Source organism: Aquarana catesbeiana, linkage group LG01 (genome assembly GCF_042186555.1).
Source record: "Aquarana catesbeiana isolate 2022-GZ linkage group LG01, ASM4218655v1, whole genome shotgun sequence".
Taxonomy (NCBI): domain Eukaryota; kingdom Metazoa; phylum Chordata; class Amphibia; order Anura; family Ranidae; genus Aquarana; species Aquarana catesbeiana.
Genome location: NC_133324.1, coordinates 860,414,263 through 860,427,309, shown reverse-complemented (window position 1 = coordinate 860,427,309; position 13,047 = coordinate 860,414,263). Strand labels below are relative to the sequence as shown.

The following is a 13,047-nucleotide window of genomic DNA, read 5'->3' as shown; positions in this document are numbered from 1 at the left end:
GGGCAGCTTAGCAGGGGAGATCGCTGGACTAACCTTGCATTGTTAGTACAGCGTCTCCGACCGGAGCTGTCAGTTTTTACCTGGCTTCAGCCTAACACTGTAATGTGTACCCGGCTTTAGCCTAACAAAAGCAAAAAAAAAAGAAAAAAAAAGAAAAAATTTAAAGACTCCAAATGTAATTGGTTACATAATACACAGAGAACAGATTAGGAACTGAAGGGCACCAGCCAATTATAAATTCAGTCACAATGACTTTTCCCCCCTTAAATTATGTCTCCTGGAACTCCCAGCCCTGGGCGATAACTCCATGCCATCAAATTAAAAATGGAAAAAAACGAGTTGTTGGAGTAAATTCTTTGGAGGTTGAATTCCACCAAGAACCTATTAACCGCAGTCACAAGACTGGCAAAGACAACAGAGCTACTCGTTTCAAAGTGAGGCCAAGTCATTTTATGCAAGATCTGGTCATTCATTAATCAGTCTTACAATGAATAACTCGCCATTGTCGTGAAGCTCACGGCACTGCGGAATACCTGTAATCTAGATCTATGTGAATAACCTGATAAAAAGTTACGAGTGGGAAAGAAAAAAAAAAATTCCTATCGGTATGCCACAGCTCTGAGGAATGTGACGTCGGTGGTAAAGTCATTCATCTTTGTAGATCTCTCCATTGCCAAGAATGACAAACTCTGGCTTTTTGAAGCTGATTCATTCTCTTCTCTCATTCAGAGGACCGAGGATAAAGCAGCTGCAATCATACTGGGCCATTTCAATCATCAGTAAAACAATTTGTCTGCCCCCCTTTCCTCCCCTTGCTAATATGCGCTATGCATTTCATGAGCTAGGCATTACCGTTCAGTTATGTAAATGTGTTACGCCTGAGACGCAGTTTCTGTGGAACGCTCAGTGTCTCCCTGGTTCTGCTAGGGATGTAAAGCGTCAGATTTAGATTGCATTCCTAAGTGAGAAGACTTGTGAGTAATGTTGACTCAGCACCGTGTGGAGAGACTGATTACCGGGTGACACCTGCTGGTTGACAAAATAACAATGCTACAGGCGCTTTTTGAGAAGGCCAACTCCTGCCTTGGCCACGGGATGCTTTTAACCCTCGCAAGGCTGCCGAAAATTGCCTGCAAACTTAAATTGGATGAAAACGCATCAAATCTTTGCAGAATGTTTAAAATAAATGTCACTGTACGATAATGTAAAAGTGCGCACGCATTGCAATGATGGTGATCATTACATTATAATAAAAAAATCATGACACCTAGCGTTTAAAGGTATAATACATTCAGCAATGGACGCAAACTGTGGTTAGACATTTGCAGACAATATTTTTAGCAGATATGTACGTATGCTCGTATTGTGCATGCATGGGACGTATGTATTGCAGAAAACACCATTGTCTATTTTATACAATGGTGACTTTTGAGATAACTTTATTGTCTCTATGCAATTAACTTGGTTAAGGAAAAATATCATAAAGTAGATTCAGAAGTTGCGCTGCTGCAGATGTTCTTTTTTTCTGCATTAAAAAGAGACAGCAAAAATTGTACATGTAGTATTCACCTTTTCCTTTGAGATTTTGCCAGCTGTTACAAGAAATGATCCTTTTACTACCTACAGACGTCATGAGGCAGCCAGCCACATATGTGCAATTTGGAGGCCAAGCTATCATATGAAAGATCATTCTACAAACAGGCAGATGTGCACTGGGGAAAATGTACGTGTTTGTGCCCATGTAAGAGAGAGGTGGAAAGTAGCATGAAATTCAGCCCTACTAATCCACTGTCTCCTATGAGAAAATTCAGTCTGCTGGAGTGGGGAAAGGGTTTAAAAACAGAAGATCGTTTTTTAGCCCCACTGCAAAAAATATTCTAGGGCCCATTGACTTAACTGTGCATGATACGACTTTGTTATGCTGACTGCATAAAAGTCATGACATCATGTAGACAGGCCTGTGCCTTGCACTTTTATAATAGAGCTTTGATCTTCATTTTTCCACCAATACTGTCTAAAATGCCATGATATTCAGAAAGTAGCTGAGTGTAACCAACTAGATTTAATGTAGTCAGATCAGTTCAGTAATTTTTTCTTCTTGTTGTTGCTATGGGTTACAGCACGTCGCACATCATCACTGATCAGTACCGTGTTATTTAATAAACCCCTATATGTGAAGCCTTCCATCCACAGAATGATTATTGGCCACTTCAGACCTACCTTGCCAATAATTGGGTTGTATATGGGAAACTCCCTTTTTTAATTACCTAAACATGTTTCCTAAATCAAACAGGCGAGATGGAAAAACCATATATAATAATTATATCTGGCCTTAAATGCACTGTTGTCACTTCCTCTCATGATCGCGTCTAGGACTTCCCTGCTATCTGCCCAGCTATCTCCTACTCTTTCCACCTGTAAGTGATCCCTGAAAAATCATCTCTTCAGGGAAGCCTATCTTGGCCTTCACCTAAAAACTGTATATTTACTTTCGCCTTTGACTCTTCAAAGGTATTACCTTTATATCACTTGCTCCACCCCTGTAAATTGTAAGATTTCTCACACCAGGTCCTCCTGATCTTCTTGCCTTGAATTGTATTGTTATGCCGTGTACACACGAGCGGAATTTCCGACAGAAAGAGTCCGATGGGAGCTTTTCATTGTATATTCTGACCGTGTGTATGCCCCATCGGACTTTTTCTGTCGAAAATTCTGACGGACTTAGATAGAGAACATGTTCTATATTTTTCCGACGGAACAAATTACTATCGGAAAAACCGCTCGTCTGTATGTTGTTCCGACGCACCAAAAACGACGCACCAAAAATTGAACTTCTGTTTTCTAGTCCCGTCGTACACGTCACCGTGTTCTGGACGGTCGGACTTTGGTGTGACCGTGTGTATGCAAGACAGCTTGAGTGGAATTCTGTCAGAACTCAGTCATAAAAACCTTGAGAGTTAATTAAGACGGCAAAACCGGTTGTGTGTACAGGGCATAAGGCCGGGACAAGGTCATCCAGTGCCCAGGGCAAAGATGCCAAACTGCGCCCCCTCTTCCCTTAAGGTTAGGATCAGGGTGCCCCCATCCCTGAAGTAAACGATTGCACCCAGGGCAGCCGCCCCTCCTGCCCCCCCTTTTCCCGGCCCTGAGGCTCCATTCACATATCACATAGCGGGAACAAGCGCTCCCACTACACAATTTTTAAAGAGCAATTCTCACGTGATTTTGCATGTCGCATAGGGCCAGCCAATTCACTCGAATCGGCTGCTCTATGCACGTCTGCCCCCCAAAAAGAAGCTCCTTCTCCTTTTAGGGCAACAAGCTTCACATGATTTTTAAAGGCACAGTTTGCTGCAATTGCTGCGCAATCCTGTCACTTGACAATCATGGCAGAAATGCATCCCATTTGGGGAACCATTAAAAGATAATTGCACCCAAACCTGTGTCACGTGTTGTCCAGCAATTGCCACGTGATTTGGAACTGAGACAGAATTGCGGTGTTCCTGCCCACTATTCCAAATTTTTAAAGGCGCAGTTTGCCACAATTGCCTTGCAATCCTGTTGTTTGACAATCATGGCAGAATCGCATTGCGTTTGGGTTGCCATTAAAAGATAATAGCACCCAAACACATGTCACGTGTTGTGCAGCAATTGCCACGTGATTTGGAATTGAAACCGAATTGTGGCGATTCTGCCCACTATTCTAAATCGCAAAGTGTGAATGAAGCCTAAAAAGCCTCATACACACTATAAGAAAATCGGGCAAACATTTGTGTCCAAAGAATTTTCGTACGATTTTCGTATAGTGTGTACACAACTTTCCACAGCCGATTCAGACTTTTCGTACGAAAATTTCCAAAAGGACAAACTCCAAAGTTTTTCTCGTGCGGGAACAGAATAAACAATTTTTGTTTATTGTGTACCGTTTTCGGACGATTTTCATACAAGAAAAATCAGAAAAGAAAGACTGCGCATGATCAGAAACAATAAACAACAACAAAAAAAAAAACCTTTGTCGTACGAGAATTTTCATACGAATTTTTGTTCATCGGTTCGGACTTGCTGTGCAACAATGAGGAAAATCAGACAAACGTTTGGCCCGATTTTCTTATTGTGTCTACCTCACTTAAGTTTTCATTATGGCTTGCAGTTGGGGCATTCAAAAATGCTATTGAGATATGTTTTTAGCGGCCTCCCCTTTTAAGCTGCAAAGGCAATGCGTCCACCGCAAAATGTATGTCTTATGTTCTGTTTGGTGGGCAGCTAGCCCACCAAATGTGACCAATTCAAGCAATTGGTGAATAACCACAACTGTGCCACGGTGGTGCAGCTTTTATGGGGTCAAAACAGGTTGTTAGGAGGCATCACATCACCTCCAAAAATGCGTTCCGCATTCATGTTGGATGTAAGTCTAAACCTAGCCTGTCTCCCTTCATATTGTAAAGCGCAGCGCACATTAATGGCGCTACGCAAATCCTGCATGATAATACTAATCCTCTGTTCCCTGTACAATCTGAACGCTCATCGGTGGTGCCATTATTTAGAACTGACCACAAACATACATGACCAAATCTTTTTAAAGAGCTGGTTTATGAAAATTCCAAGTCGGGTGGAATGGATCAATCAGCCTGTGCCAGTTTTATCCGGCATAAAAAAGCACACACCTTCCTGCCGCAATAGAATAACGAGCTCTAATAGTCCCTCAGTCACACAAACTTCTCTGTGGCAATAAAGATTTACGTACAAACGGACACAAAAGCCCAAGTCAAACGTGCGGTGATGCAAAGTCCTTAAAAGCCTGTGCCAGTTCTTCCTAAGCTTCCCAAAGCAAGAGCGTAACAAAGCTAGCCTTTGTGTATTGCCAAACTGTGCGTCCTTGCATGGGAGCAGGCGCAGCGGCTTCTGCACAGACAATATACCTGTTGTCATACCTGTACGTCCGAGTCTTGTGACTTTATTACTTCTTATTCCCATAAAGCAGTCAGCCAAGGCAGCCAGGCTCACTCCCACAAAAATGTGTTTAATTCCCTTGTCTCTGGTAACAACCGGCCTCCCACTGGCTGCAGCCGGTGTCACATAAACCAGAAAGACGCGGGCCCTGCCTGTGACATGTGGCAGTGTTTGCATGTGACTGAACATAATGACAGTGGAAAGATGAATGAACTGTGTGCGCACAGGAAAATAATTGGAATTTTAAAAGGCAAGGTCACTTTTCTTCTAAAGTAAGACGGAATGCTTGCAAAGAATGCCACAGCTCGTACAAGAATGGCCGGAATTTAAAAAGAATATTCTATTTCCACTCATGTCCAGCACTTGCAGAGTTTGGATTTGGAAGGCATAATTAGAACTTGTAACAGTTTATGGGTATATTTTATTCATCCAAGACCATGGTCAATTAAGGAACCACCTGTTACCCTGCCCAGCTCGCTTTCTTAAAGAGAACATTCCAGAGTGTAAATATGAAGGCTGCCATTGCTAATTTCTTTATGAAAAGTTTCAGGGTTATTTGGGGAGTTATCGACCGGGAACAAGCATGTGCATATTAGATATCCTGACATTTTCCTGGCTGCTTGCTTTAGGTCAGTAATTGATTAGGTAATGGCGCAAGTCAAGTGACCAAAAGTATTTGGACATCTGACCTCAGCTAAGAAGAAGGATCGGACTTTAGAGTGGCTGGCCCACCTCTTCAGCAATTAACGAGGCATTTGGTCATGGGATTTTAATGTCATATGAACACAGACATGCAGTATCTGAGGCGAATGGAATTATTGCAGGACCTCAATTTATGATTACCCTAAAGCTGAGCTCCAGCCAATTTTTTTTTCTCCATGCAGTTGTGCTGTGCCCACACTAGACGGGTTAACTGCTCATTTTTGCCTAGGGCAGTGATGACGAACCTTGGCCCCCCAAATGTTTTGGAACTACATTTCCCACGATGCTTATACACTTTGCAGTGTAGTTGAGCATCATGGAAAATGTAGTCACTGGTCTAGGGGGTTGAAGAGCAGAGATATACTTACCCAATCCTCCCAGCAAAAGACTGGTCCCTGCGGCTCCTGCCCGCCCGTGGTCTAGTGATCTTGTGCTGTGGACTGATCCTGATGTCATCAAGACCATAGACCTGCTCTGGATATGAAGACATCGTGGGGGAGCACCGTTTGCCACTGGAGCGGAGGATTGGGTGAGTATATGGGTTTCTGGTAGCCCCCTGACAAAAGAAGCAGTTAACCTATGCAGTGCAGACACAGTGCAGTGCAGACACAGCCCTACTGCTTGGGGAAAAAACAAATTGCCCGGAATTCAGCTTTAAGGGTGGGTTCACACTATTTGGATTGAATTGGATGTGAGATCCCCACATCCATTTCGCAATAGCAGGAGATTGCAACCGGCTCTCTACGGAGCCGGGTTCACATATCTCTGATACAGCTCCGGTGCGAATTTGCACAGGAGCCCTGTGCGTCTTTTGGTCCGTTTCAGGTCCGAATTCAGCCCAAAATATAGGCTGAAATCGGACCTGAAACGGTGAAGCGGGACGCACAGGACCCCTGCTGTGAGCCGCATTGGCATGCCGTGTGAACCAAGCCTAAGGAGGCATAGGTGTTGACTTACTAAAGACAAATAGACTGTGCACTTTGCAAAGTTTGCAGTTGCTCCAGAGCTCAGTAAATGAGGTAACGTTTCACTTTGCAAAGTATTCAATCACATGCAAGGAAATTTAAAAAAAAAAAAAAAACAGCATTTTTGCTTGCGCATGATTGGCTGATGGAACTGCACTTTGAAAAGTGCACAATCTATTTGCCTTTAGTAAATCAACCCCATAGTGATCAGGATAGTGGGGTTTCTTATTAGACTATAGTACTATTTTAAAATGCACAACACCAAAAGCTAGCTGCAAATGAAAAATGTATGATATGTGTAAAGCACAATATTACATATTAGTCATCTGTAGTTTACTGCAATCAGATCAGTGAAAGATTAATCCTCATTGGTTATTATGGGTTATGGGATTTAATACATTACTAACTGCCTTATTAAAGTGGAACTAGGAGCAAAAAACAATACATGACATAATTGATCCCCCGTAAAATAGTTGTATTGCCTGTTGATCCTGCCAGTAATTCTCTCAATTTTCAATTTCCTTTAACAGACCAAGCTGTCCAGCAAAAGTGACAGGTAGAGGGCTGAGACAAAATATTTAACACTGGCAGGGGTGCTTACAAAGGTCAGATTTTATAAAGGAAAATATTGCCGTTGAGACGTGTTTTTGCCACCTGCCAACCCCTCCCTCCCCTTAAGATGCAATAAGCAGCGTAGGGGAATGTTTACATGCCGTGGCTGCAAAGCTTTGCTTTGTGACCACAGCTAAATGGACCTGACATGTAGCAACACATGCAAGTCAATAGTGAAGCGCCGCAAACGTGGAGCGATAGTCGGCAAATATGGGTTTAAAACAGGCGTTGAGGAGGTATCGCTTCCTCACTACCTGTCAGTAGCCTCTGGAGTGCGATCTGGAAGCGGATCAGGCTTCAGAGTCAAGGGAGATTTAGATGCTAGTCATAATCCACTCTTAAAGTGTTAGGCTTAGGCTTATATTTGTTAGTGCCTTTTGTTAGGCTTAGGCTTACATTTGTTAGTGCCTTTTGTAAAGTCCATCTAAAGGTATTATTCCATCGAACACCACCTTCTCCATAGGTTGACAATACTGCTGTCCACAGGTGGCTATGTTGCTCCTTCATAGATACAGTGGAGGAGTGGAGTGAGCGTAGCCAACCAAAGACAGGAAGTGTGTTACAGGCTGGATCACCAAAGGAAAAAAAACAAACAAAACAAATGCAGTCACCACATCTAAGGATCAGTAAGCTACAATATACCGTATACATTTTTAGTTTTTGGGTTTAGATTTGCGCTAGGTAAACATGGAACGATTGCAGTTTTTTTTTTTTTTTTTTCCTTCTCTGAAGACAACTGCTAAACTATGCAGCAAGACATCCCACATCAGTAAAAGTGACATGTGTTTAACATGATGGCCATCTTGTCATGCATTGTAAATGGAGCAATCCATCTATACTAAGTAGATCTGAAATTCCTTGCTGCACTCCTAAAAACAATATGGTTAAAAATAAAGATGCCCTGTCCACTTCAATTAAGGCTTTTCCATCAACTAACTGCTGTAACATAATAGGGCACGTGGCTAGGCCTCTCTCCTCGTTGTGTTCTTGGGGTTTTTTTATGCCAGGGTAGTGTTACACTGACAAAGGAAGCACTGATGAAGTTCAAGGGCAACAATTGATGCAGCTGTCTTGTAAGGCATTCCACTTTAGACATGAAAGTATTCCTTATTTGTCAATGTCTCTGAAGAAGATCTTCTTCCTCTCATCTTGTGAAATAGAAACATTCATCAATAACACCAATTTCTGGCAATTGCCAGTAATTTATAGAATTTACCAACATGGTTTAACCAAAACGCGTCTCACGGATTTATACAAACCGGGTCAATGAAATTTGTGGTAATGCCAAAACAGCTGCATAATCAGAATGCTTAGGGCTGCTTAAGAAAACTGTAGAAGAGAATACTGGAGCTGGTTTCTCTTGCTTCACAGACAGATTAAAGCAGAATTCCAACCAGACATAAGCTAAAAATGAAGTGCCCATTAACATATGAAAAAAACAAAACCCACTTTTACTGCACTATCCAGCTTCAATCAAAAGATTCCCCACACATTACTTTTTCTTTGACGCTAAATGTCCTCAGTCTGATGGCTAGCATCTTTCAACGCAAGTCATCCTGGACCTGCCCCAGACTCGGTGAAAAGAGAAGAAGCACAGCGATGAGCTCATCTCTCTGTCACTCTGCTTGCTCCTCCTATAAGCATGATCCTTGTAAGCACAAGAACTAATTAGCTCCTTGTGCTTTTTATTCCTCTCACACTACAGCTCTGCTGTACAGGGACTGCGAGGTTGATACCAAATTAAATTAAGTGCTTGCAATGCTCGTATTTAATAATGTACAGTATTAATTATTACAAAGATGTGTCTTTATAGCTGCCTAGAGTTAAGCTTTAACTTGGCTGGTTGCTGTGGAACAGTTTTTGTAACCATTCCAATTGTTTCAATTTTTTCCCAAGGAATAAAGAACAAAAACCTGTGGTTGATCTAGACCAGCCTTTCTCAACCTTTTTAACACTAAGGAACCCTAGAAATAATTTTCCGGCCTTGGGGAACCCCTGGTAAAAATTACTCTATCTACAACTCGTGATACATTAGTATAAAAGTCAGTAGGAGGAATGTTCCTTACACTTGTGGTCATTGGGAAGAATTATCAACTTACAGATAGCTAAAAAGATCAATGGTGTCAGTGAGAACTTATCCGAGAGGCAGAAATTGCTCATTGTTTAAGGAACCCCTAGCAACCTCTGAAGGAATGCTAGGGTTCCATGGAACCCTAGTTGAGAAACCTTGCTCTAGGCAATTCATTTTTTGGTTCTGTTCTCTTAAATTAATAAAAAGGCAACTAAATTGTAACCGATACATTCCATTTAGGCACAATTATCTAGTGGCTTAAAAGGGGAATACCTCCAGGCATAGCCATCTCGTAGCTTATGTCTGTTCTCACCAACAGTACCACTTTTAGTGGAACAGTCTTCACGTTTGTGTCCTTAATGTTTGAGGCTTATTAAAAATGAGCTTTTTCTTGTCCACCAACTTGGCAATAGAAGCAACTATAATTATTTCCCTACATCCACCTATAAAATTCAGACATTTAGCCTCTAGGGCAAATTTATGTCCAATAGGTGGCTTTGGAAAAATAATATCATTTTGAAACACAAAGTCCTAAAGAAGCTTTCTTTATAAAACTTCTTCAGGAAAGAACTGTCTTAAAATAATGCATAACAACCAATCATTATCAAACATTTATTTCCCAACTGTAATTTTTCAGTTGCAGGTTTGCATGTGATTGGTGTTTAGAAGCTGGCTGAGATAGACGTGCCCGTAGACTGTTTTTTAACAAGAGAACCATGGCTGCCTTTGTTATATATGCAAGACACAGATTAAGGGCCACTTGTTAAATTTAGGCAATGGGAATACTCTAAAATATTTCTCGGTCATAACCAGTATAAAAAAAAATGAAACAAGTGCTTGTCTCACTTCACTAGAGGTTCACATCAGCCCTTTGCCAACGATTCTGCTCCATCCAAATATGCTGCATATTTTTAAAATCCTACATTTCATTTCCTCAGAATTACAAGGTCTGCCCAAGGAAAAAAACACCAGCCAGAGGGTACTGTCACAGCCTTAATAACCTTCATGCTTGTGGACAACAGAGCTCCTTCATTTCGTGTCTCCAGAGATGCATCTGAAGTACTTCCCAAATGACTAGTGAGAGATCAGGACCATTTAGCAAATTATGAACACAGAAACGCTACCAGGAACCCAACCGGAAGGTCACGCAGCGCATGCCAAGGTGACAAATGCTTGTCTGGTCTAGCAACACCTGCATTTATATACATTTCCCAACACTCTCTGTGCAAACATCTTCCAAGAATACAAAATTAAAACGACGTGAGTTGATCCCCAGCTTCCGCTGTTAAAAAAAAGTTTGGTGTGCATCCAAGCTGTCTTATCTTTTATCCTGATAAACAAGCTGGTAAACAACACGGAGCCTGTAAGCATAGGCCAATACCATACCTCAAATATGTTTGATGATTCGTTGCTGTATTGATTGGAAATGTTTTCTGATTGGTCACTGTACCACTTTAATCCACCCAAAAAGCTGTCCGCATCCAAATCGTTCACATCAAGTTCAGAAAGATCCAGCTCCGGAAGATCTGGGCAAAGGGGCTGGTCTTCACCAACCAGAGCAGCACACTGCAAGAGACAAAATGGAGAACGTCAGGTCAATATCTTCAAAAGCACCACTGAAATTAACCTTTGATACATAATCTGCATCGGTAACATGTGATTAACTATTTTCTGCTTTGTGACTATCAAGGTTACGCTACTCTTACACACTTTGGAAACCATCCAGATTAAGTAATCATTCAACCATACCTGTGCCTATCAAAATGTCTCTCCAGGATAGGGCCGACTGCCAAATTTCAAAGAGGCGCATGCAAGGGTCACAAAGAACGTTGATCCCTTTACACTTTAATTTTTTATAAAGATACTGCTGACCAATTAAATATCTTCATAGAAAGATATTTCTTGGAAGTACATGACAGCATTAGGCCATGATGCAATTTATTCCTTTTTATCTCCACATACTTGACACTGAGTCCATAAAAACATAATGGCTGATTTATTGGAAAACAGAAGGCATAGTCCCTGGAAGTCAATCAGATTTTAGCTTCTGTTTTCTCATCTGCACTAAAAAAAAGGCTATTGGGCAGCATGTCCACTTTAAAACAAGTCTTATCATTCTCTCAGTTTCATTAAAGAAGAACTTTGGTCTATAGTAAAACTTTCATTAAACTTTTTAAAAAATGTTTTAAGGGCAAATAAACTTATAAAGACGTAAAGTTTTATATTAGTTTCAGGAGGTGGCTTGTATGCTGATTGGATGACTCCCAAAACCAGATTTCATAAATATATTTGTTGTTTGTGCCCACCCTAAAAAAGCTGTTAAAAAAAGGCAATATTCACACAAAAAACAGACCCCCAGATGTAGACCAGGGGTCTCCAAACTTTCTAAACAAAGGGCCAATTTACTGTCCTTCAGACTTTAGAAGAGCTGTGACCATTCAGAGTAGAAACAGTGCCCCATCTTTGGCGTAAGTGGGAGGAATTGTGTCCCACTGTTGATGTCTGTGGGAGGAATTGTGCCCCATCATTGGTGTCACTTGGAGGAATTGTGCCCCACCATTGGTGTCATTTGTAGGAATTGTGCCCTACCATTGGTGTCATTTGGAGGAATTGTGCCCCACCATTGGTGTCATTTGGAGGAATTGTCCCCCACCATTGAGTCATCGGGAGGAATTGTGCCCCATCATTGGGTCATTGGGAGGAATTGTGCCCCACCATTGGGCCACTGGGAGGAATTGTGCCCCACCATTGGGCCACTAGGAGGAATTGTACCCCACCATTGGGTCACTGGGAGGAATTGTACCCCACCATTGGGTCACTGGGAGGAATTGTACCCCACCATTGGGTCACTGGGAGGAATTGTACCCCACCATTGTGTCACTGGGAGGAATTGTACCCCACCATTTGGTCACTGGGAGGAATTGTGCCCCACCATTGGGCCACTAGGAGGAATTGTACCCCACCATTGGGTCACTGGAAGGAATTGTGAAATATCATTGGGTCATTGGGAGGAATTGTGCCCTATCATTGGTTCATTGAGAGGAATTGTGCCCCATCATTGGGTCATTGGGAGGAATTGTGCCCCATCATTGGGTCATTTGGAGGAATTGTGTCCCACCATTGGGTCATTGGGAGGAATTGTGCTCCACCATTGGGTCATTTGGAGGAATTGTGCCCCACCATTGGGTCATTGGGAGGAATTGTGTCCCACCATTGGGTCATTTGGAGGAATTTTGCCCCTTCGTTGGTGACACTTGAGGCATAAACGCTCGATAGTTGGATAAAATATTGCCCCATGAGCCAGATAAAAGCAAGCAAAGGGCCACATCTAGCCCCTGGGCCACAGTTTGGAGACCACTGTTGTAGACTATTCTGTTAGCCAACATCTGTTCACTGCTGTTCACTGCTGCACATGATCCCATAGCTCCCATGCCAAACAACGGTCTGCCTATCTACCTGCTTCAGGCATATTAATCTCTTAGGTTATGCCATTGGCCAGTTCAGATTTGACTAGTGCTTAGCAAAATTCTTCCTTATGGTACTGTATTTTTTTAACTCAATGGATAAAAAATTGTCTTTGATGCCCCACAGCAAACCATTCATTCAAAGAACTGGCAAAACAGATGGTTCTTATCTAAGACGCTTTCATAAATAGGGCCCAATGAGCTTCATTTATCAAAGTGCCTGAAATAAGACCAGTGTGTATTACCCATAACAGCCAATTAGTTTCCCCATTTCATTTTATCT

General features: G+C 42.0%; 1 protein-coding gene across 1 annotated transcript in view; it reads right to left on the bottom strand.

The window, feature by feature from the left end:
- PPARGC1A (PPARG coactivator 1 alpha) overlaps positions 1–13,047 on the bottom strand; it is a 127,598-nt gene that overhangs the window by 110,188 nt on the left and 4,363 nt on the right. Inside the window, exon 2 of the mRNA XM_073609301.1 lies at positions 10,687–10,866. Within this exon, the coding sequence (XP_073465402.1) occupies positions 10,687–10,866 (180 nt within the window). The remainder of the gene's footprint in view (positions 1–10,686; positions 10,867–13,047) is intronic.